We start from the raw sequence: 26,491 nt of genomic DNA on the forward strand, positions 1-26,491 counted from the left end.
TCCTGTGGGGGTGGGGTCTTGGGGCACATCCCCTGGATCGTAATATGGGTCCCCCTGATCATCGTCTGGAGATGGGGTCGGAGAGCGATGAGGTGGGGGTGGAGAAGGTGGAGGGGGTGCAGAGGGTGGAGGAGGTGGGGAAGGCATTCTGAAAGGGGAGGTAGCAGAGTCCTTCCTCTTTGGAGGTGGAGGCGGAGCCGGTTTGTCCAAATGTCTCTTTTTGGAAGAGAGTGCCAAATGTCCAGTTTTTGGATTCTTGGTAAGAGTCTTTTGCAAGGAATCCGGTGTAAAAAGTTCTTCTGACAATGTTTGTTCCGTCGGCGCCGAAGGTTTCGGGGCCAATGACTTTTTAGGCTTGTCTGTGCCGTGCTTAGCACTGGGCTTGGGAACCTCAGTTTTCTTGGCGGACGCAGAGGTGGGCTTCGGCGTGGAAGTGTCGGTGCCGAGGGCCTTATGGGGTTTGGTCGGTACCGAAGATAGCGTTGGCACGGAAAGGCTGGGTTTCGACACCGAGGGCTTCGGTGCGGAGCTCGGTGTCGAGGTAGAGGCCGGTTTCATTTTCGGTGCCGAAGTGTGTTTCTCGGCACCGCTGGAGGGCTGGCTCGAGCCCGAGCCGCCGGAAGGCTTATTTGGCTTCTTCACTGGGCCCGAAGGTGGAGTGTGTGAAGCAGTGTCTCTGGTCTTGCCTAGGCCCGGAGGCAAAGGCGAGACCGAAGCCTTTTTGGGTGTGGGTGTGGGAGGGGGTATAGTACTCACGACCCTCTACGCCGGGGTGATGTCCTCCACATCGGAGTCGTCGGCTTCGGAAGCACTGACGAGGTCCTCTTCGGTGTGCTGCTGTCCCGAATCTTCGACGTCGTCCCCGAAGATGTCGACTGGAACGGAGGTAGAGGAGTGCGCCATGTTTCGTCTGGCTCTTCGATCTCGAATAGTCTTTTTCAATCTGAAAGACTTGCAGGCCGGACAGTCTCGAGCCTCGTGTTCAGGGGAGAGGCAGAGGTTGCACACCTCATGAAGATCGGTGTGGGGGAATTTGGACCCACATCGAGGGCACTTCTTGAAAGGAGTTCTTTCCATCAGCCGGTACCGGAGATTGGGTAGGCCCGAAGGCCGCCATCGACGACTGGAATCGAAGATGTGTCGAAGAGAAGGTGATTGAGGAGATCTGGATCTGAACAATACAGCGGTAAGCGAGGATTCCGCTTCGATAGTCGAACCGGAAATGTTCGGAACCGGAGCACGAAGTATTACATCCGAGCCCGATGGTGGAAAAAACAATCTGAGGATGGAGCCGAAGCCCATGCGCAATACGATCCAAGGGAGGAGTCACCGACCTTGTGACTTCCAAAGACTTTCCAAGAGGAAAAACAAACTGCAAACATCCGGGCCCAACAACAGATGGCGATATATGCAAAAGTGTGTAATCTGCAGCTCATATGCCTCGAACCTGCAGTTACAGGTAAGTAAATTATTTCTTATCCAGTATTGGGGTATCTTTCATAGATTCACATGCCCTGAATCAGAATAGTAAGCAGTCGTGTGTGTATGTGTGTATGTGTATATATATATATATATATATATATATATATATATATATATATATATATATATATTTACACTGAATACAGCGCGCCCTGCTCTGCAGTATATCAAAGCCACATGGATTTTTCATCATCAAGTTCCCCCACGCATCACCCGCCCAGAGATGATGCATTCTGGGAGTTGTAGGACTTACCGAACTACATCAGGTGAGCGATCGCAGGGGAGGTGTCTCTCTCCAATCAAGGGAGGACTGCAGTATCATTCAAAAGTGGTGGCGAGAGGTGGATTCAGTGTAGCAGTGGCATCTGAGGAAGACACTGTTGAAATGCATTATGCCAGAACTGCATTCCAATTAAAGATCTTTTCCTGGATTCCCCCGTGTGGCCTCTCCCTTCTGCTTGCTGGAGGTTTCTTGTGTAGATAGATGTATATATATACATACACACACACAAATAAGTATATGTGTATATATAACTACATATACAACTTTCTAGCACTTAAGAGGACGGTGGGTAGTGCCAAAACAATCTTCAAAGTAATGCTAATATTAACAGCAAAAGCTTGAATACTAAACAGTGCATACATTACTGGTGTTAGTTAAGAAAAAAACAAATAGATACATATATTTATACATATGTAACAATCTGGAACATCCTTTTTAGGTCGAGGACCGTCCGGTCTGCCGAAGACAGAACCGGAAGTCGGAGATTTAATGTTTCCTAGAGTGGCTATTTAGCCCGCCTCTCTTTTTGCTTCTCCTCCATTGGCTGGCTTCCTAAACGGAGGCCAGCCATTGGAGGAGAGAGCCGTCCCTCCAAATAGGCTCCGTCTTTTTCAGATTCGGGGGCGTGTTCCCTGCTCTTCTTTCCACTTTTTAGCCACGCCCCCGAATCTGAAACCGACGCTGCTTTTCTCCGAGGCATTTCTGCTTCGCCTCGGAGAAAGGCAGTGGTGTGCTTGTATATGGGGCTAAAAGGGAGCGAGCTGTTTCCGCGTTGTTCCTGCCCACTCCACATTCGCACACAAATGTAGTTCATCTTTGACTGATAAACAGTTGTCATGTTCGAATAGAAGCGGAGTCATCTAAGAGCTTTAGGAGCAGCATTGTGATCTTGGCCTCGGAAGGCCAGTGCACTTTTAGAACGGACGTCGAATGTACTTGAGTTTTCTTAGACGCAGACCAGCGATTGCCATCGTGTTGCTTGCTGTCGGGTTCGCTTGCTCTGCCGTTACTATTGTGATATTGGTTACAAGATATTCGGTGTGCTTTCTGGGTGTGTTTCTAGCGAATATATATGGCAGCGTGTTTTAGAGACGGATTTCCATTCCAACGCATAAGCAGCCATCTTAGAATGGGGAAGGTCCCGCGTTTCTCTTTGTATTTTCTATTTGTCCATGTTTTTCAAGTGTATGTAAAAAATTCTCGCTGTAGCAATGCTTCTGATGGTAAGTGTGCGTGTCGGCGCAGATGGGAGAGGGCGTCTTTCAAGTGGTATAATTCGACCTCTCGCATAATTTATCATGTGTGCAGCGCAGGTAGGGATGCTCTATTGGGTTCACTAGATAGGGTTAACAAATATCCTGAGTTCACGGAAAGGTTATTCAGGGGCAGAGCAGGATGGGAAAACACGTGTCTGGTACTTGTGACATAGTCGCGCACTAAAGAACTTTTCCACATCTCTGCAGCCAGATCCTCCTGTATTGCATGTACGTTTTTAAATATACAAAAGAGAGACTTTCAGAAATGTCTGTTAAAGGTTTAACATATGACACGTGTACACTAACTTAATGTCTAGTCGCTTGCGAAGTTTCCTTGTAAGTGGTGAATTGCTTCTTAACACAAGTGTTTTGTTAATTTATTCTGATATACGTTCTGTTTGCGGCTTGGGGTTTACCCGTGTACAATGTATTTTCCAAGTGTCCCCTTGTACATGGTTTTTATTTTGAATGTATATTTTTTTTCTCCCCATTTTATGTAGCGCGAATTCGACTCAAACGTTTTGGAGCGCTCTACATGAACACCAGTTTCATTACACAAGGTCATTCCATTTTGTAAGGCGCGGGGAAATTAAATGATTTGTCCAGAATCAAAGTATGTTCAGTGTGAAAGCACAATTTCTAAAAGGAAACAGACAACACACGGATTTGGTATGAAATAAAGAGCAAAGTTTATTTGCCCAAGGCTTGAGCAAGAACGCTTAGTTAACCAAACTGCAGAAGCATTCTGCCTCACTGGTGTGCTTTGTGCTTTTTTTAGCTCCCCACCCAGCTGAGGCCAGTCGCTCCACACCAGGTGAGGTCAGTCCCGACACCGAGGGGTGTATGCTCGCCCATTCCTCCCCCACCACCTTCCATGAGTGAGGAGTTCCGGCGTCCGCTGCTTCTTTCTCAAACTCGGCGCTAGTGTGCGCGTAGTGAGGAGGTCCGCCCCGGCGCCAGAGAGGCTCGACTCGTGCCTTCTGCCCTCCCCGTGCCACCTCCTCTCCTCTGCAGGGATAGGCTCAGAATCGTCCAAACTGGCCCCCAAATCCTGACATGGCACAATGCCCCTGAACTAGTGATGTCCTTGTTTTTAGAATAACTAACTCATTCTCCTCCTTTACATACACCACATGAAATTAACATGCAGTGAGACATGATGGCTCTCAAACCTGATGAAAACTATAATTTAAAAAAAAAATTCTTGCTCAAAACAAAACGTTTTCACTGGTTTGTTTTATGAGCGAACAATCAGGGCTCCTAGATTATCAATGCCCAGTGTACTTCCACCGTAGTCCGGCACCGCTCAGCAGCGGCTAGCACTATCAGGCAGTGCGGGGATCCCGCGGAGCACACAGTCTGCTTCATGATCAACTCTCTCTCCCTTTCTGACTACACCGGTTCCGAAAAAGAACATGCATTGACAGCTGATGCAACGCAAGGAAACGTATGTTCACAGGCTTACTGGGAGTAGTAGTTCAGTATGCACCCCGTGGTCTTGGTGTTCATGATACCCTAGACAACATAAAACTACATCCTCCGTCCTATACGAGGGAGGCATATCAAAGTAAGGGGAGGTAATGACTTTCGCGCAGGTTGACGGGAATTGTAGTCTTATTGGTTACTCAATTATGTTCAAATAAGTATTTTAACCGTGCAAAAAACCTACATATGCCAATATGCACATGATGAAAGAAGCTCCACAAATTCGGTGGGGCGTAGTTCTTTCAGGTTGAGATGTTCGGGAGTGCCCCGAGGTCCTTGAGTAGAGGTTCAGACGATCTATAAATTAAAAAAACAACTATATATTGCGTGCCGACCCTATAATGCAGAGACCATTGCATTGTAAACCACCGGCGGTAGCAACACAGAGGCCTGGTGACTCACCGGGGGATGGCACAGCTCTCGCGGGCGGCGCCAGGTGGATCTGTGTGGCTCTGTATGTATGTCTGGGGGATACACTTTGTATGTGTGTGGCTCTGTGTGGGTGGTTCTGTATGTGTGTGGGGTTGGCTCTCTCACTACGCCACTCTCTCTCCCTAACTCTCTCTCTATCTACCTCACTCTCTCTCCATTTCAATACCTCACTATCTCACTACCTCACTCTCTCTCTGCTAATGCAATAGGTATCACATATGCAAAAAAAAAACTAATGCCAATAGAAATGCCAATGCCATTTATTTAGGGATACAATAATGATAAAAAAATAAATGAGCAATACCAATAGCTCTACCTATAATGTTGCCGAGACCATTGCATTGTAAACGCTTGTTTAATAAGTCCTCCGTTTACGGAGGCTTACCTTTATTGAAATAGGTTTCGTAGCACTGCCTGTCCCACAGATGAGTCTGCACGCTGTGCAGACTCCAGGCAGTAATGCTGCGTAAATGTGTGCATTGTTTTCCACGTTGCAGCTCTACACATCTTTTCAAGTGACACTCCGGCAAATAGCGCAGCTGATGTGGAAATTGCCCTGGTGGAGTGCGCCTTTACAGTTCTTGATATAGGCTTACCAGCCTTGTTGTGGCAAAATTGAATTGCACTAGCTATCCATTTGGCGATAGTAGCTTTAGAAACTGCAATGCCCTGGCGGCTTTGTCCAAAAGCTACGAATAACTGATCTGACTTGCGTAAAGTTTTAGTCCTTTGCAAGTAGAACTTAAGGCATCTCTTTACGTCCAGAGTGTGGAGCGCTCTTTCTGCAGACGAAGGATTAGGAAAGAAAGTTCTCAACGTGACCGGTTAATTCAAATGGAACGGAGAGGGAACCTTCGGGATGAACTTGGGGTTCGTTCTAAGAATGACCATTTCCTCAGTGAAGCGCAGGAAAGGATGGGATATGGTGAAAGCCTGTATCTCGCTAACCCTTCTTGCCGATGTGAGTGGCAAGAGAAGGGCTACTTTCCATTTTAAGTACTTAATGTCTGCCTTATGGATGGGCTCAAAGGGTTGCTTTAGCAGCTGAGATAATACCACATTTAAATACCATTCTGGGGGTGGAGCTTTGATGGGTGGGAAAGTTCGAAACAGTCCTTTCATAAATTGCTGCACAATTCTGGAGGACCATAAGGACTGAGATTTAGGTTATTGTTTGTATCTAGATATAGCAGCGAGATGAACTTTGATGAGTGTGCCAATCCAGATTTCGTAAGGGAAAGCAAATAAGGCAAAAGCTCTTCTGCAGCAGAGAGGAAAGGGTGTACGTTATTACGCTCGCACCAAAGACAAAAACGCTTACATTTTAGTCTAAGTGTTATTGGTGCTGTCAGCACGGGATCTAGCAATTATATCTTTGCACTCCTATGCAATGTTCAGATCTTTGAATTCAAAGAATTCAGGAGCCATGCAATTAGTTGCAGAGTAGCTGGTTCTGGGTGACAGATTTGGCAAGGACTCCTGGTCAACAGTGTTGGTGTTGGCAAGAGGCGGATGGGTTGAGCTTCCGACAACAGGAGAAGTTCCGTGTACCAATGCTCTCTGGGCCACCTGGGGGCTATATATAGAATGAGACAGCGCTCTCATTTCATTTTCGTGAGGACCCTGGGATTAAGAGGAATGGGGGGAAAAGCATATGCATAGATCCCTGACCAGTGCATTAAAAGAGCATTCCCCCAACAGTTTTGGAGAGGGAATCTGCTTGCAAAGAATCAACATTTTGAATTGATCTGGACGCAAACAGGTCCAGCCCTGTTTTCCCCAGAGTGCAAATATTCTGTCCAGTTGGTTCTGTTCCAGTTCCCACTCGTGGCAACTGCTATTCGTACTGCTCAAAGCGGCCACCAAGGTATTCCGGAGACCTGGAACATGCTCCGCTGTTAGGGAAATTTGGTGTAGCGTCAACCAGTTCCATAACTGTTGGGCGTCCTGTGAGAGAGAGGAATTTGGTGCCTCCCTGCTTCTTGATATAGAACATGCTTGTGGTGTTGTCCGTGCGGAACAACACCGATTATCCCTGGACTCGAGGCAGGAAAGTCTGAAGGAAGAGAAAAATGACTCAATTCCAACCTGTTTATGTGCATTTGACGTTGAGCAGCGGACCACTTCCCTTGAACTTGCAAGTCTTGTAAGTGTCCTCCCCAGCCTTTCATAGAGGCATCTGTTACTATGTAGTCTGGAGTAACCGGGAGAAAAGATAGGCCTTGGGATAGATGTGTTTCTTGAGCCCACCATTGGAAAGCCTCCTTCATATGTGGTGTGACATTTACCATGTCGTCGAAAGATCCGGTTGTTTGAATCCATTGGCATTGCAATTACTCTAGAAGGGGCCTCATTTGCAAGCGAACTAGTGGCACAAAATAGATTGCCGAAGAGAGCATTCCCAGCAGAGACTTGAACACACTCACAGAAACACTTTTTCTGGAAAGTTTGAGTGCCAATGCTTGAAGTTGGTGTCTTTCCTTAGAGAGGAAGGCTTTGTTTTGAATAGTGTTCAAGCTGGCTCCCAGAAATGTTATGATCAGACTTGGGTGGACAGATGATTTTTGGTAATTTATTGAAAGCCCTAGTTTCTGGAACATGGTTAGAGAATCGTCTGTTGCAGCTTTTACTAGACGAACTGATGGGGCAGCCAATCGTCTAGGTATGGGAATACCTGATGACCTTTGTTCCGTAGAGCTGCTGCCACCGGAGCCAAAAACTTTGTGCAAGTTTGTGGGGCTGATTTGAGGCCAAATGGAAGGACTTGGAATGGATAGTGGGTACCAGCCACTGTGAACCGTAATTTCAGTGCTTTGGAAGCATCAGGTCATGAAAATACACGTCTTCTAGATCCAACGAAGTCATAAAATCATCGCTGTTGTGGCGTCGTAGGATGTCTGAAAGCGTGACCATCCTGAATGTTTGACTTTTTATGAATTTGTTTAATTTCCGAGGTCTAGGATAAGCCTCCAGTCCCCCGATTTTTTGCGAAAAAGAAAAAAGCGGGAGTAGAAACCCTTCCTCCTCTGATGGAGTTCAAAGCCCTTCAGACAAAATAGAAATTTTCGGAGACGAAGCGGTCGTCGACTGTAGAATTATATTAGTCGACGGAGACGTCGACGGAGGGGGGGTCGTCGACGAAGGAGGGGTCATTGGTGTCTTTGCCGACTATGAGATTTTTGTTGACTGTCTCGTCGACGATGAACTCTTAGTCTGTGGTGACTCAGTCGACGGTGTTATCATCGACGATAGAGGCAAAGTCGACAAAATGGAACCCTCGACACTCGCCGTAGATGTAGTTCACGCCGTCGACTGTCTCACCGATGATAGAGTCACTGTCATCGTTGTTGAGGAAGTAATAGGCGTCGTTGGTGAATTTGACGCAGATGAAGATTTGTGGCTGATTTTTCCTTTAGAATGACTAGAAGAGTCTAGTTTTCCTTTTGATGTCTCTGAAGAATGAGGGGACCCAATCTCTGAGGAGACCTTAGGCTGTTTCTCCTGCCATTGAGATTCTCTAGTCAGGTGAGAGCCTTTGGAATGTTTTCCTCTCCTCAGGTTGACTCTCAGGCGACCTGAGCCTCTTATGAGATTTTGAGGACGCATCGCTCTCAACATCCAAAGAAGCACTCTGCCTCTTTTTTAGCCACAATAGAAGTCTTCATTCTCTATCCCTTAAGGTTTTTGTAGAGAAAGGGTGGCAAATTTTACATTGCCTTGTGACATGGTTGGGATAGAGACAATAATGCAATCTTTGTGGGTATCATCCACATGCACTCTTCTTTCCACAGGATTTGCAAGCTCTAAACAATCCTTTTTTATCAGACATTCTTCTCAATGGTTTAAGGAATAAACGTATCTGAAAAGTTAAAGAAACTGAGCAGAGCTCAGGGAGACTCCCTTACACACGACGTGCAGTGAAAATCTGAGGGATTCAGCCTCTCTTGGGAAGGTTCTAGAGGGTGCCGGCTTCTGATTAATTGTATTTTGAGTTTGGTTCTTTTTGTAAAAGGAGGCTAATAGGCTATGGAATACACGCTCACCTCCATGATAGCCTATGGATTTTACTATTTACTACTTTGTTATATGTACCATGGGACTCCCACTACGACGGGGAATGATTCAGGCATGTGAATCTACGTGAGACACCCCAATACTGGATCATTTTGATGTCTCTTCACTACGTTTTGTGCCCTTGCCTGTCGCGGGTACTTGACACACCCAAGTGAGGTACCATTTTTCTCGGAAGACTTTGGGGAATGCGGAGTGGGTGGAATTTTGTGGATGCACGCAGATTCCACAACTTTCCACCACAGAAATGTGAGGATTTTTTTTTTTTTTGACAAGCTAGGCACTTTGGAAACAAGCATTGGCATAGCCAATAGGTCTTGTGTGTGTGGAAAGCGCGACAGTGAAAAACGAAACAAGCCCTGCATACATAAGTTTCTTCTAATAAAACCCCATCAGAAACACAGCTCCGTGAGCTGTCAAATGCCCGTTTACCTAAGTGACTTAGAACCCGTTAACCGAGAAAAGACAGCCCATGCCCAGAAGAAAAACACTGCTCTATCATGCATGCTCAGACCTACACCATAACCTTGCATTTTTCTAAAATTAAGATTTAGTATGCTCACTTTTACCCAGATCTACCTGTAATTTTGTCTGTTCACGGATGTGTACTCTACTAAACAATGGGCATACTACAGAGGAATCTAATAAACAGATTATGGTTCAGAACAAGTCATCCAATAAGGGTACAAGTCAAGCGAGTGCTCCAATCAAATTCTACTTCCGCAACTCGTTATTGGCTGGTTGGATCACACATGTTGGGTTTAGCCCATCGGCATTCTAATTTCTAAATTAGTGTGTTTTTTTGTTTTTTAGAGTGGTGGGGGTGTCTGATGTCTCTTCGTGGGCTCGGCTTGTTTTATGTTTTCTTCCAGTGCAGTTCTACTTGTTTTATAGACAGGCGAGGATAGCAAGACAGACGTGCACGATGAATAGTAGCCCGAGCAGCGGACGTGCACATAATAGCAGGAAAGTTGGTGACAGAGCAAAAGTGCAAGCTAAGCATTTAAGAAGGGAAAACAAGGAAGAGTCGGGAAGATGGGAAAGAGTGAATGAAGGGAGCAACAGTAAATGAGGACAGGAACAGTACACTGCGAAGAGAGAGGAAAATGGACAGTAACGAAGCAGAGGGATAGTGACATTGGCAAGCAGGAGGACGGCATAGAGCAGAGATAGAAATAGATGTTTGTTTCTATTTCTTTACTTTTGCTATAATCGCGGCACCGGCGCTTTACTTTTCAATGTTAAAAGTAAAGCACCGGTGCCGCAATTAGCAAGCTAAAAATGCTACCGCCGGCCACATGTGCGCGAGTGCAGCAGTAATCACGCCATATGGCGCCTCCGCTGAAGCGCGCGCCTGCGCACATGCACTGCAAGCTGTAGCCGGCTGTAGCATTTTTTAAAGCCCTTACTAAAGTCTCTCCGAGCAGCGCATGCGCGCTGCCTCAGCGAGACCTTAAAAAAAGGGTCCGTTTTCACTGTGAAAATGTGTTGTCTACGTTGCGTTTTGGGCGTTTCCTGTCGCGGGCACTAGACCTACCCACACATGTGAGGTACCATTTTTATCGGGAGGCTTAGGGCAACACAGAATTGTAAAGCAACTGTAATTACCTATTGACTTTAGATGCATTTCTACCTTCCAAATGAAAGACAATGTGTAAAAAAGAACTAACTTTGAAAAATGTCCTATAATTCTCCTGCTAGTATGGGCACTCACAATTTCGGAAATGTGCAAATAGCTACTGTTTCTAAACTCTATATTTTGTTACAATTTCAGAAGTACATAGGTGTCTTTCATCCCGATTTTTCACAATATATATTTTCCCAAATTGACTGTTATACGCCCGGTACATAATAAAAAAAACATTGCAAGACGCTGCTCAGTTACTGGCTCTGGGTTCCTCGGGTTCTTGGTGAACCTACAAGTCCTATATATCCCCACAACCAGAAAGGTCCAGTGCGTGTAATGGTATATTGCTTTCAAACATCTGTCATAATTAGAAGAAGTTACAGGTGAAAACGTAGGCACAAATTGCTGTGTTTTGTTCAACTGATTTTCAATTTTTCCTTTTTTCAACTGTTAGTTTCCATTAAGAAACCTTGAAGGATCTACACAAATGACCCCTTGCTGAATTCGGAATGTTGTCTTCTTTTCTAAAATGTATAGCTTTCCAGGATCAATTATTGCTTTCATACCCATTTCTACCATTAACTGGAGAAAGGTTGAAAGCACAAAAATTGGCTATGTCCAAGTAAAATGCCAAAACTGTGTAAAAGATATTGGTTTTCTGACAAAAGTCTGCCAGACGCTTTCATTTGCAGCACTTTTTCCCCATTTTAAAAAACAAAATTTGCTGTATTTTGGCTAATTTCTGGGTCCCCTCCAGGGGAATCCACAAACCCTGGGTGTCTTTAGAATCCCCATGATGTTGAAAGAAAAGGGCAAATTTGGCGTGGGTACCTTATCGGGTCAAATAGTTGCAGGGGCCTAAGCGCGAACTATCCAGAGTAGCCAAAAAAAAGGCTGGGGGGGGGGGGGGGGTAGCTAGCAGCGAAGGGGTTAATGGTCATCTAGGCATTCCTGCAGTAAGAGGATCAAGTAAACAATACTTCAAAAAGTGCACAAGGCCATCCTGATTAACAGATTCTTGAATATCGTAATTTTTTTACTATTTAGTCTGAAATGATCCTGATGAAGAACTAGACTAGTTCCCAGCATTGGATAAGTCATATCTTTCTGTTCTAGAACGGCTTGACAAATATTTTCTGAGAAAAGCCCAGACTGAGGTTTTTCAAGTTCACGATGAATTCTAAAGTGGGCAAGGCATGTTCATAAATAGTAAAGCGCTCCGATGCCTTCAGGCCATATCCGTGCAATAAAAAATTGAAAAAAGAAAAATAGGTAATCAGAATAACAGATATTACCAGTAAGTAATCTGCACATTACCACAAGATGCCCGACAGTCTAATTGAGGGCCTATGACTTGCTAAAAAAATTAGACTTCTACTGTCCACTAAAATGCTGTTGCCAAACAGAAATCAGCAATTCTCGCAAAAAACGTGGCATCAGCCAATCAAACACAAGCACTGAAACACAACTCCAAATGAGAATAAAAGCAACAGAACATTGCAAGAGATTTTCTTCTGGCAAGAGTGCTCCTAGCACTTCCTATCCTACCATCCATTTAGATAGATACCAGTAACCTAATAGTTGCCTTTTGACAAGGTTCACATACGTGACTCAGGACAGCCAAAAAGAGGTAATGGTAAAAATAAAATCCCACTTTGACCCCAAATGTTAACTCTAAATAAGCAAAGAAAATAATTTCATGAAACATTCAGATGGCAACACATTGTTAGAGGTGAAAGAGTCAAGGTGACTCGTTTGAATAACACATTTTAACAACAATAATTAACTTTCTACATTGTTGTAGCTAGTAGTATATTTAAGAAAGCAAAACTGTCAAAAATGTTTTAAAATATACTCCCTACAAACATAGGAGGACTGTCACTCGAGCACGGCCAGTGCATACTCTAAACTGTTGCAGAAAGTATGCATGATTTATAAATGAACCCCATGGACTGAAATTAACATGGTCATGTTACTTACAGTGTGTGTATCGAACGTCAAGGCATGTGGACAACTCTTTGGGCCAGAGCAGAAGGGGTCATTTAAAATTTAAATGGGGGCACAGTGAGCACTTCGGGGGCACAGGGGGAGGGGGGTGCTTTATTCTTAAAAAATATAAGGTAATATGAGAATTGGGCTAAAATATGCCAAAAATATTCCAATTCTAAAACTGCCCCAGGACAGAGTATAACACAGAAGAAATGTTACTGAAACCCAAGAACGAGCATGAAAAAGTAGTACTCTAGCATTCATACAACTAAATGTAAAAAAATATGCATTACACTACAGAGGATGAGATGAAAAATGCAATATATTAACTATGCTTCAAAGAAGATGAGTCAAGCAGGGCTCTAATGAAAAAATAATACCTGTTGTTGAGAATTGTAATCGAAAAGGCCCACAGTGGCAGCAGCCGAATCCACAGACACTTGGTTTCCAGAGTAATCAAACTGTAACGGCTCCATTCCAACATGTTCCATGTGGTCCATTGGGACGTTCTGAGACTCCATACTTGAAAAATCTTCCACAGCCTTCACACCATTATTGCTGCTCATCTGAGCAAGGCCCTCTGATCCATTCTGGTTTGCACTCAACAGATCTACTTCGTTAGAGTTCTGACAATTACCAGGAGTACGGCTGAGAAAAGAAATTGTGAAAAATAAGTCTGCATAATCAAATGACAAATTTTAATTAGCTTTAGTACGTTTACTTTTAGTAACAAGTCACACTGTGAGCCAAAGCTACAGAACACTGCCTAAAGATCACTTCAATAAATTTACACATTTAAATAGCACACTAACGGGCTAAATCATGGCAGGAACTTCTGACGATTGCATGTGAAAAGAGATCTGGATCTATAAACATTTGAAGCATACAACCAAATTGTCAGTAAAAATAAAATAAACGATAAGCCAACCAACAATTTAAGCTACCATAAAAGTGCGTAATTAGTGTTAGTTTTAGGGAAGATGACTAAACTAGTCATAATGCAATGGAATAAAAGACATCTGTTGGCAACAAAGGAGCAGCTAAGTGGTTCAGAGCCTCTCACATGCTTTTTTTTTTTGTTTGTTATTTTTTCATGGTTTTATATAGCGCGAACTTGACCCGAAGTTATCAGAGCGCTTTACATTAGCATCAGTTGCATTACAGACGGACACATTCATTTTCGTTGGCCACGGGGATATTAAGTGATTTGCCCAGAATCACAGGATGTTGAGCGTCCCTGCCGAAACTCGAAACTGGTTCCCCAGCTTCGAGGTCGACCGCTTTAGCCGTAAGGCCACATCCTCTCCCCTAGTTGTCTTCCCAAGTTACAAACATGTTTACTAATACAGAGCATCAGAAAAATAATGCAATTCTTTTAACAGTTCTCGCTAAAATCACCAAACGCAAGGCTTAATCAGATATCGTGTACAGTGACCTATTTTTTGTCGTCACTTCTGCAATGTAAAATATTTATATATTTTTTTAATACCTTTATTTTTATGTTTATACAATTTAATAAAAATACTACTGACAGATGGGATAAGAACTCATCAATACAACGTGTATGATTAATCTTAGGCATGGAGGTACTGCCTTGATTGGCGAATCCCGCAGCAGGGTTACTCAAGAGAAATCAGTCATGAATATCAGCAGTGACAAACCGACTAATACATAGGACCATTCTGCCAAAAGGTCTGTTTGCAAACACAGGGCGGGAAAGCACATCTAAAATCTATCTTGTAGTACTTTAGCCACGGGGACCAAATTTTCCTGCACCCCCATATAGGTAGTGTAGGTGGGAGCATTCATGGAATTGAAGCCGTTCGTCGATATGCCGGATGATCTCCTGGTGCATTAATCCACTCATTAATAACAATAAGGTGGGCCGCCCTGTCATAGGCTCAGATATCTGGCACGGCCAAGCCCCCGTTGTAAGGATTTTGTTGCAGGGTCCGCAGAGCTATTTCGTGGGTGAGCTCCATCCCAGAGGAGAAGGCGCAACTCACTATCAATAGAAGCAAAAATCGTATCAGGTAGTTTGTGATAAGTGTTCTGAAGAACATAAAGAAGCTGAGGGAGAGTCACCATTTTATACATGGCGGCTCTGCCCAGGACAGTGAGAGGTAATTTCCTCCATCGTTTCCCATCTGCTTGAAAAGTCAGCAACACCTGTCGTATATTGCATTCCACGCGAAGGACGGTATCCGTGGTAATATATAGGCCCGAATAAAGAAAGCCCTCCTCGGCCAGCCGTAGGCAGCTGGGATAAGTGCAAGATGCGGGACCTCCGCTTACTGGATAGAGGGTGGACTTAGTCCAGTTAATCTTGTAGCCAGCGTAGCTGCCATATTCTTCAAAGATGTGGAGAAGACAGGGCAGGGTGCCAGCAGGTCGCGTGACAGAGCAGAATATCATCTGCATATAACGATATGCGTTCTTCCTCCAGCGAATCGGGAGCACCAAGGAAGCCCCCTAGGTCAGGTCAGAAACGAAACACACATGCTACGGGTTCCAGTATGAGGGCAAATAATAAAGGAGATAGGGGGCAGCCTTGTCTGGTTCCGCGTTGTATCGGCGAACTGGCGGAGAGAGTGCCATTGACCCATACTCGCGCCTCAGGTGCATTATATAATAACCCCAGCCACCCTAGAAAACCCGGGCCGAAGCCCATTGCTTCCAGAGTACGCCACATGAAGGGCCAGTGGATCGTGCCAAACGCTTTCTCTGCATCAAGCGAGAGAAGCAAATGGGGAGAGTCACGACCTCCTACTGTATCCATCCAATTAACTAGACGGCGCAAATTGAGACGGGTGGCACGTTTGGGCATAAAGCCAGATTGGTCTTGGTGCACCAACGAAAGAATCACGCTTAGCAGGCGACGTGCGAGATTCGTGGCCAAGATTTTTGTTTCAATATTAAGGAGTGATATGGGGCGATAGGACGCGCAGTCCTGTGGTGGTTTCCCAGCTTTATGTATGACCACCACTGTGGCTAGACGAAGGTCTTGGGGGAGACATCCTTGTTCTTTTGATTCCACGAACAGCTTTAGGAGATGGGGTGCGAGCTGCGTGGTGTTCAATTTAAAGAATTCACTCGCCAGGCCGTTAGGACCCGGAGTCTTGCCTGCTTTCTGATGACCTATGGCCTCAGTAACCTCCGCCAGTGTCAGGTCACCTTCTAGGCTATCTCGTTCGTCAGGCGTAAGGGCAGGCATGTCAATATTCTTGCAATGTAAAATAATTAAACGTATCTTGCAGTGATCGGGAGACATAGGATCTCCTACAAAATTAGCACTAGGAATTCAATGGAACATTATTACTTGCTGCCAACCAAATGGATGTCAATATGCAGGGTAGAATGTAGAAGGGTGCTAAGAATCAGCAAGAAAAGAAGCCTTTGAGGGACGATTTGCCAACCAGCTGGAAAACATTTTCGATTTGGCTGTTTAGCACCACTTTGAGGGTCAGCTGACAACTCTCTAATCCCACCCAATGCCTGGTTAGGATGAAGGTGACTGATCCATTACCAAAAGTATGCCAATTGTTTTAGCTATATACTTAAGTAGTGATAAAAATGTTACATCATGTGCAAATCTCAAATACCTGGCTACCAATTGCCAAGAGGTCACCAAGATCAACAGAAAAATAGCAAAGTTTCCAGCAAACTCATCTATACACATGGTATGCTACAAAGGTTTTTAACAGTATCAAAAACATTTCATTTTTACCTTTACCAACAGAAACCATAAACAAAATATTTAAAAATCTTTTCCGACTGCGCACACACAACCAGACAATAAATCAATGGAAATTCCGGAACCATATAAAAAGGGCATCCACGTGAAGAAAGTGCTTCTGATCCTTAATAGTAGGGGGGCCATATAATTATTTTAAAAAAATAATCACTTAAAGGTTACAGTGAACAATGCCAGGAGGAAGAACACTAGCACTTACAAGAAAGGTAAGTTATAAACTTTTTAAAATAATGGTCAGTAAGAGAAAGTTAGCATACAAAACCGGGTATACCACAAGGAGCATCGTAAGAAGCATATTCGGACAGAGTCACTGTTCCCTGCAATTCTAGGTCAAATGGCTAAGTGCTTACTTATTAGCTTTCACCTGAGACACTACACGCGCCGTCACTAGGAGTCTACTTTTTTTATTTTTTTAAACTTATAAGGGCTTAGGGCACACCAGTTCCTGCTCCTCATTGGTCAGTGGGTTCACTTCCTCTTCGGGAGTTTGTCCCTTCGATGGAGTATGGACCAAGTACTGATTAAATTCTTTATAAAAGTTCTTCCACTGCTCATGCTTGGAATGAGGTACTGTTTCATTGCTTCCTTTGTCATCACTTCCTCATAGTCCTGGATTGCCCCCCATTCCCTCCAACTCCCATTGTTGCTGCCCTCCCATCTTTTCTGAACTCCCTCCCCCGTTGCTTGCCACATGTCCCTGCAGACCACTCCCTCCTGTTGTCAGAGTAAGCCCCACCCACCATAAGAAAAAAAGGCGCAATTAGACCGCAGCAACTACATCATAATGGCAAGGTTGAGTCCATTGGGCTCAGAGAACTCAATATTGGCTACATTCATTAGGTTTTGCAAGATGCGTGGGTTTCTTGCACATTGGGAATATGATTGAGGCAGGAGGCTGTGCTTTATGTAGTGACCTTTGAATATTTAGGAGATAAGGTGTTCTACTATAGGCAGAATTCTAGGTTAATGATAAAACAGGGGGGGCATTTTGGGGTGCTAGGAGCAACCGTGCATCTGACTAGTTACTGCGTTTCATTTTGTGTGCTTAAGGGTGTATTGGCTAACAATAGCAATTGGTTTCTATAATGCACCCTGCCAGAGTATACCAACTTCACAGTGCTGCAAAAGACCGGAACCCTTGTTGCACGGTGTGGGCTCTGGTGGGTTGGGGTCAGAAGGGGCACGTTGTCAGAATAGCTCCTTATGCGGCAGCAGGATTAGGTGCCACTTGCGAGGTGGAGTACAACCAGCAAGGTGTCCCTCTGGAAGTCAGCGCATGGCACCAGGAGTGACTGACAGGGTGAATTGTTGAGTGGTAGCTTGGTGCACAGCAGAGGGTAGAAAGTATCCCCTCCTTTAAACTCATGCATACTCCCGGCTACAGCTGTAACCTTAGCCACAAAATGGCCTAAACACCAAAACAAAAATCATTTACCTGGAACACTCTTCTGCCAACTGCTTTGGCACGACCTCTGCCTCCTAACCTCAAGTACAGAAACAAGCATTGACATAGCCAATAGGTCTCGCTTTTGGGACCTTATAAGTGTTTAGCCACGCAACGGTTGATGTTGTTGCACCAAGAATATTGTGCTGCATAACTATATACTTATAGGGTCACAAAAGCGAGACCTATTGGCTATACCAATGCATAAGGATTCTGTTGCTGGGTGCCCGACTGCTCTTGCCAGGATAGACGGGCCATGACAACACTACGAATAATACCGGTTTTTCAGATTTTCATCATGTCCCGTCCCCTCCCCCCAAAAAAAGTATGGTAGCTTTCTTCATTCTGCCACACACAAACTTCTCAATGCCAATGCTTGCTTTAAGTCTCTCCTCCGTGCGTTCTTCTAAGCGTTAGTTTACCAAGCATGTGGCTTTTCCAGACGTTGAGAAGTGATCTGCACAATAGATTCCAGGCAAATGTTTTGAAGGGTAATGAAACCATGGGGGTTGTTTGTAGTGTTTGACTCATAGGGGAATAGATAACAGTTTTACAAAGTACAGCCCACCACGTAATGTGTTGCTGGTGAATTGTCGATCCTCCACTTAAGTCCATAGGTATCTTGACCCTAAAAAAGTCTGTAGACATCTTGAGTAATTCCAGTGTAACAGAAAATGCAAAACAGTAGCAAGTCCTGTTTAAAGATTGGGATAGTGTGTAGTCTTAGTCCTCTGAATAATGAAGTGGAACAAAGAAGAATGATTAGCCTGATAGTATAATGTGACAAATTCTGTTGAGAGAAAGTGAGAGCGTGGTCTCATTACCCTTAGAATAATGAAATGCAATTAGGAAGAATGATCCCTAAACTTGCAGCATCTAGATTAAAGCATGCTACACCACCAAGCAATTGTTGAATAGAAACACAAATATCAAAGCGTGTGCCTCATTTGTCCGAAGCTCAATCGAAATTAAGCGTGTGAAAGCCATGCGTGAAATTAATAAAAGATATTCAATCGTGTTTTGTGTCATAATACTGTATGCTTACTTTTCTATCCCCTGTGCTCATTATCCAGCTTGCCAAATGTTTACATTTTCGGAGGTGTAAAACGAGTTCTCTTATGTAGGTTCCTCACTTTTCCCAAAGTAAAACTCATTTAACGCCTGCATTAATTGATGGTCAGTTGTTAATAAATTACACCTTAGGAGCACATTACTTTGTTTCACTGCATACCTGCAAACCAAACTGCTGACAAAAGGGCCATGCTTTTTGATTGTTAATTATTATTCACGATCATCAATCACTGTAGCCCATTAAACTGGTATCAAACTAAGCGAGGAAGGAGCAGCATTTGTTTGAAGCTTGCAGAATTTTCAAGTTGAAGCTTATCAAGCAACAAAATAGGCCAGTTATGAGTCAAGAGCTCAGTCATTTTGTTTGATTCACTGTAAAAGAATCTGACTACTGCTATCCCACATCATCTCACCCAAGCACTTTACCAGGTCTGAACTACTTAGGAGTCCGATTAGTTAGCCGAGAGAAACTACGAAACGCTGCTGACATTAATCTCATTTGCTACATGCTAGGCGCTGGCCCAAAATGGCCAATATAGACAACTGCATCTCATTTGGTCTACCAAACTGGACCGGTGTACGACCATGCAAGAAAGAAACAAGGCAAACAGCGTACACATGGCACATGAAGGAAAACAAACCCTACCACAAGCATGAACCAGAAAATAAAGCTACGGGAGGTAGGTAATACATGTATTATGGGGTGTACCAAACCCCCTCCCAAGCTACGCCCCTGCTCCCTGTCGTCACACAAACGCCCCCTCCCCAACAACTTTAAACGCTGTGGGATGGGGAACACTGTTACTCGCCATTCGATATACAGTTTGCTTTACAAGAGAGATTTCAGTTGTGGGTGCACTTAACTAATCTCAACTCATAATAATTCGCAGCGCATGAAAAGAACACGGTGTCACGTGCGGACACCCATCGAACGAAGCGCAGTTCAATACTCACCCTACAGTTGATGTTGGCACAGTCTGGTTTCCAGGCAACATATGACGCCGGGGGCGAACACAATTCTGTGCGTTCCTAGCCTAGTTCTGAGAAACCATAAACACAGAAGGCATGAAGTTGTTGAATTCCAACATATGTCAGGAGCCTCTGCGCAACCCAACAGAGAACATATCAACAGCCCCAGTGTGTGCCCTCTAGCCTCGAAAAAGCTTTGGAGTGGCGTATGAATTATTGTTCTCAGCGGTACCGTCAAACAAAGAAATATAACATCTGAATGTGATGGCTACGTACAATAAATTAGTTCTAAAAGGAGTTGTTTTTGAGTATTTCGAATTTTCTCAGGATGTTCACGAATTCACCAATGATAACAAATTGCCACCACTTGCGCATCATCATAAATTTCCACTATAGGCGCTCTAGCGTTTTTTGATGTGATGGAGTTTGACGCATGCGCGAAGAGTTCTTTGGAGTGCCGCGCAGTGGTTTGGTCTCCCGCGTCTTGCTGTGTGAACCTGAGAACTGCGGGGGGACAACGAGAAACAATCAGTCTTTGGCGGTAAGAAGAGAAGACCTGGAGTGTGTGATTCCCTTACATAGTTTGAGTTAGCGATTCAAACTCTGTGCTCCTCAAGCTTAGTATGAGCATACCATGTTATGAAGGAAAGGCCTTATTTGCATAACACGTACGTGTGGATGACGAGGGAGTTAATGAGCCATGACACTGAAAACAGAAGCACGCATGAAGCCACTGAAAACACAGCTGTATACGAAGCCACTAAAAACATTGTTATATGTGTAACAAGCAATGACCACGCGGCCGTGAAAGTGACACGACCGCGCGGCGTGAAAGTGAAAGCAATGAAGCGGACGACGGGGGAGGGGGAGGGGGAGAAGGGGGGGGCGGGGATTCATGCGCGGCTCTAAAGTGAAAGCAATGAAGCTGACGAGGAGGGGGGGTGGGGGTAATCACGCGCGCGCTGCAAGGCTTAATGAGCCATTACAGAAAGCCAGATGGCAACTGTGCACACTGAACGCGCTTGTGCTCGTAACAGCAAGCTGGTGGCCGGAAAAAGCCTCTGGGTAGCACTTTTAAAACCCAGTTACTAAATGTCTCACCAGAGCAGCGCATGCGCTGGCTCAGACGAGACCTAAAAAGTGATGGATGGACTGTTTGAATTAATCCCAGTCACAGATAAATACTCAGGATGCATTCCAATCCAGTTATTTTGCACAATATGGTACCAAGGGTGGACCCAGCTATACGCAATATCGTCTTGACCCTGATCCAATGGAAACAGTCCAGCCCAAACTGCCAAGCCAGGTCCTCCCTGAACAGGAACACAAGCAACACAGGACCGATTTCACCCTAGTCATGGGCTCATCAGCTGGGTACAGCTTAATTCCAGTGACAGTGTGCACGGGGCATACCCATTCCATTTAAGGCAAAGTACACAAATAAGTGATAGAGGGAATGCCCAAATTAATCTCAGCCACTGTTAATAACTTGGGCCCCACCCCAATCTTTCTTGCGCCCCCCCCCCCCCACCCCCACCCCCCACCCGGAGCACACACCACAATAGAAAGGAGAAGCATGCATTCTTTAATTCCCATGCCGATCTCTCAGTTCTCCTAATGTTTAAATAAAGTATTCTGGAAGGGTGCACCAAGGCAAGCTCCACCCAGGTCTTGCTTTCGATGCTATATAGTAAGCAACAGCGAAATACTTTAAGCACTGCCAAAGGCGTAGAAAGGTAACTCGCTTTACCCAGGATCTCACAGTGCTATCAAATGGCAGACCTGGGTTTAGATGCCAGTCCTGCACTGGCATCGTAGTCCTGAGTAGCACACTTCCGCCATAACCCAAGAACATGTTGCAGCTAATACAGATAAAAAAAAATTTAAAGACTGTCCACAAAATAATTATACAATAACCAGGTATCGCCTCTTTCCTGGAAACGGATAGATATACCCAGAAAATCTTCAACTTGCAGCACTGCAATTGTTTGGCCGAGAGATTCCTGGATAGCTTACCATCCAATCTCACTGGCGTTAGCACAATCGCCGCCAAAGCCAATAGGCATCACCTATGCGAGATCTATTTATTTGCTTTGTCAATGTGTTTTTTTTAGAATTGTTGCAGTGGACCAGGGCTGAAAGTTTAAATCCGTGGTCTTTAAACTTCTTCATGCAGTGCCCCCCCCCTTTTAAAAACAAATAAAAGAATCTTGTGCAGCCCCTCAATTTTCTGAAATAAACATATTTAAACCTTGCAGTTAAGCTTAGTTACCCCTTTTTAGGTCGAGCCGGTAACAGCGCACATGTGCTGTTCTGGAGAAGACTTCATGTAAGGGCTTTCGAAAATTAACCTAAGAATCACACACGCTCGTGCGTGTGCTTTTGTTGCATCTTTGCGTGCATCTTTTTAACAGACAGCACAAAATTGACCAAAGGCGGGCGCATTGCTCCGCCCATGGCCTATTGGTTGCGGTTACCCTCACGGTCGCCATGTGGTTTCAATTATCGTGGCCAGACACGGGCGCGATAATTGAAACCAGATGTCTCGCTGTGGCGCACGCGCGAGCACCACTCGCTGGCTTGTTAGTCGAGTTTTCAGATGAAAGTAAGTTGCAGACTTCGGGTTTCGCTCTGGACATTGTCACTGGGTTTTAATGAGCATGTGGAGGAATTATCGTGAAAGATGTGGCATTTCAGAGATAACGATGGAACAGAGTCTGTCTTTCAGATAAACTGTGAGGGATGTTAGCAAGTGGAACCCCTGTTACTTCCCATAATCATTCCTGGAAGTGCGGTCACGTCCCTCACAGCGACTGAGCGTGTGGTCATCACATTCCACACTGATTTACCTCAGCAAGCCAGGCTTATTTTTAACTCTGCCCCTGCCGTTGAGACAGAGCCCGCACACTGGAAGTTATTAATGCCACCCAGGCATGAGCATGGAGCAGCTCTGTTTCTACAGCTGCTCGGGCGCTTTCTCGGTTAGATATGAGGTCTTCCTCACAGATCCAGCTCTGCTGCCAGGAAGAGGCGCAACAAGGCTTTGATGGCCCCTAGTTTTGCTAATGTAGGTAACTTTCGGACGATCTGAAGAGTTATCAGAGGCCGGCACCTTACAATTTCAACTCAATAAAAGATGCACAAATTTTAAATTTTCAAACAAGATGGCACTGCACATTGAGTAGTTCCTTTCATTGGTATCAGTCCCAATAATCAAGTTACTCAATTGCTGGGGGTCATTGGGGTCCTAGCATACAATTTAAGAATGACATGGATAAAACAAAGTGAGCTATCATGTTGCGAATTTGCGAGACCTATTGCATTGCAAATGCTTGTTGTAATACTATCTGGATAAGCAAGTTTAAGCTATTGGCATTGTACATGACACCGCCTTTTATTTAGGTTTTAAAACCAAAAACAAAAATAAAAGGCATTGTTATTTGCAATGTTAATAGCTCAAACTCGCATAAATGCGAGACCTATTGCATTGAAAATGCTTGTTACACATACTCCCAGTCAAAAAATAAATGACAAAAGATGTTAGTGACGGCATATTACCAGCCAGTTTACTGTCGCTCATGCTTTTAACATTTAAAACGAAACATGATGCTTCTTTTGGCCAGAGACTGGCACCCCTGATCGCACTTAAGGCACCCTCTACTGTTGATTCAGCTGCACGGTGTTTACTGCAGGATTTATTTTTCCTTTTAGGTCAAACGTGCAGCAGGACTGCTCTGCACTCCCTTCGCGGGTGATTTCGGAGCAGCTCCGCAGTGCGATCCTCCACCCACTAGGTGTTGCCCATGAGGCGCATTGCTGCCTGCAAGTTCCATTCCCTATCGCTCAATTAGGGTTGAGATCACTGCAGGAAGCTGGCTCTGTATATACTATACTAAAATGAGGTATAGTTTGCACAGAGTGCAGTGGAACCCCAAAGGTAGGCAGAGGTAAAAGTAGATAGCACCTTACTCTATTTGTGTGGGCGAGCAGTAAGGTTTTATCAGAGGGTAGTGTTAAGCATTTGTTGTATTCACTAAATCAGCAAATGATGCCACACACTCAAAGACAAAACTTAGACCAATATGATTTGTATAAAAATAATATTTAGTTGAATTTTTTTTCTAGAACCAAGCAAGCCAGGCACAGTTAAGTGTATTTGATAATTTTCAAGGCAGGTTGAACAATACAAGCAAGATGAATGAAAATGACTGTTCCAGGTTTTTAAATGCTTTCAATATTTTGGAAATTACTGTTAGATTACTCTGAAGTACTTTTCAGATTACTTTCTGGATTACTTCTTTTACTCAGTGTGATACAACTAGATATCACACTGACAGAGAAAGGGTAAGTAAGCAATTTTTAGGTCTTTGCAGTTTTTCAAACTTCAATACAAAACCAACTCCACACAACATTTTAAGGAAAAACAGACAATGTATTCCTATGGAGAGAAATTAAGTAATCGGTTAAGAGGTAAGTACTTTGTTGTGGGAGTTGGTATTCTGGGGTTAGAACCAGGGTTCCACCGGGGTCCAGGACGCATTCTCAAAGCACCCTCAACAGCACTAGGGCGGCTGGGTGCAGGGTGCTGAGGCCCAATGTTATCCAATGGGGGGATATGGGGCCTCCGGTTGGTGGCTGCTCACGAGCAGGCCACAAGGTTGTGGGAGAAAAGCTCCTGGTGTTAGGCTTAGAGCAAAGGGGATCTGGTTTAGCACACAAAGTGCACCCGCAGGGGGAGCTGGGTGCAGAGTGCGGTTTTGGTGTTGGGTGCCCTGTTTTCAATAGGGATTCTCAGTTTTGGTTTTTAGCTGCAGGCTCGGTCCAGGAAGACTTCCGGGAGGAACCAACAGCTGGGCAGGTAAGATGGAGGGCTCGGGGACGTAGATGCACCTCGGGTTCTTTTCTCCAGGGCGCAGGGCGGCTGGATGCAGGGGTGTCTTTTGAGATCAGATCTCCCCTCATCGGGCCACTCACAGTTGGGGGGGGGGAGGGGGGGGGGTATCCGTGCAGAGGCTGCAGGCGACGTCGGGGAGCCCTGAAGGGGTCAACCCACGGTGGACTCGGATTCTAGAGCGCTGGGGGACCTCACTGGGACTGATGGTCCACTAGAACTCGGGCCGTAGGCGACGGGTGCAGTGGTGGTTCCAGGCGTCTGGTTTCTTTGCCCTCAGCAGGCTCGGTCTGTTTTGGGAGTTTCTTTTGAACAGAGCTGCTGTTCACAGGAGATCCGGTCTTTGTTGAAAAGTCAGTCCTCCCAGGGTTCTGGAGGTCGGGGGCTGCGGGACAAGGCGACTTTTGGCACACGATCTCTGAATACTGCAGACAGGCTGGTAAGGGTGGGGACAAGTCAGTTCTTCTCTGCAGTCTCCTCTGCTGGATGTCTACTTTTGTCCTTCTTCGTAGGTTGCGGGAATCTCCCTTCTTGATTCAGGGCTGCCCCCTAAATACTGTATTGAGAGGGGCGTTTCAAGGTTAGTAGCCAATGGGCTACTGACCTTAGGGTGACTACACCCTTGGTGCTCACCCCACGTGGGGGAATGGTCACAATCTCTAGTCCTGATTGGAGTGTGCCTGCCATCTGCAAGATGGCGGGCACAGAAGAGTGGGCTTCACCTCGCCACCCCCACCTAAGGGGTGGGGTTGGCAGAGGTGGGCACACCTTCTGGGCCGTGCTAATTTTTCCCGCCTGTCTTCTTGCCGAAAAGGAGGGGAGACAGGAAGGGGGCCTGCACCTGATTGCAGAAGAGGCTGGGGGTCGCATTATAAAGGCAGCAAGGACTTTGATGCTCCCCTGTCACAGATAGCTCTTCCTGGCATGGGGGAAGTGTGACCACCTCCACCCAGAACAGCTTTGTTTCTGGGCTCAGGGAGCGAAGGCTCCCACCCCAGGGGTCTGGAAACATGTCTCGTGGTGGCAGGCTGGTGTGTACCAATCAGGGAACCCACCAGAGGCTGGTCGTTTTTCATGGGGCCCTCTGAGTGCATTGTTCATTAAATCCCACACTGGCATTAGTGTGGGTTTAATGTACCGAGAGGTTTGATACCAAACTACCCAGTTTTCAGTAAAGCCATTATCGTGCTGTGGAGTTCAGAATGACAAGCTCCCAGCACCATATACTCTTAATGGCATTACTGAACTTAGTGTCTAGGAATTGGTCTAGACACTGTAGGGGTACAGGGCTCAGGCACCTGTACCCACACCACTGGTATAGAGCACCCAGCTAGAAGGGTGGCTGACCTATTCCAGGGCAGTGGGTTGAAGGCATGGCACACAGGGATGTGTGCCATGTCGACTTTACTTTGTTCTGCACCAAAACAAGCAGGTGAGTGCGAGAGTGAGTGCGAGAGTGAGTGCGAGAGAGAGTGCGAGAGAGAGTGCGAGAGAGAGTGCGAGAGAGAGTGCGAGAGAGAGTGCGAGAGAGAGTGCGAGAGAGAGTGCGAGAGAGAGTGCGAGAGAGAGTGCGAGAGAGAGTGCGAGAGAGAGTGCGAGAGAGAGTGCGAGAGAGAGTGCGAGAGAGAGTGCGAGAGAGAGTGCGAGAGAGAGTGCGAGAGAGAGTGCGAGAGAGAGTGCGAGAGAGAGTGAGTGCGAGAGAGAGTGAGTGCGAGAGAGAGTGAGTGCGAGAGAGAG

At 45.4% G+C, this 26,491-nt stretch overlaps 1 protein-coding gene across 24 annotated transcripts in view; it reads right to left on the reverse strand.

The window, feature by feature from the left end:
- Nucleotides 1-26,491, reverse strand: part of PUM1 (pumilio RNA binding family member 1) — an 897,051-nt gene that overhangs the window by 562,467 nt on the left and 308,093 nt on the right. For all 24 annotated transcript variants that reach the window (XM_085645644.1, XM_085645641.1, XM_085645638.1 and 21 more), the window contains one exon: nt 13,006-13,273. In XM_085645644.1, coding sequence (XP_085501770.1) covers nt 13,006-13,273 — 268 coding nt within the window. The remainder of the gene's footprint in view (nt 1-13,005; nt 13,274-26,491) is intronic.

Source organism: Triturus cristatus, chromosome 3_1, assembly GCF_964204655.1.
Source record: "Triturus cristatus chromosome 3_1, aTriCri1.1, whole genome shotgun sequence".
Classification (NCBI taxonomy): Eukaryota; Metazoa; Chordata; class Amphibia; order Caudata; family Salamandridae; genus Triturus; species Triturus cristatus.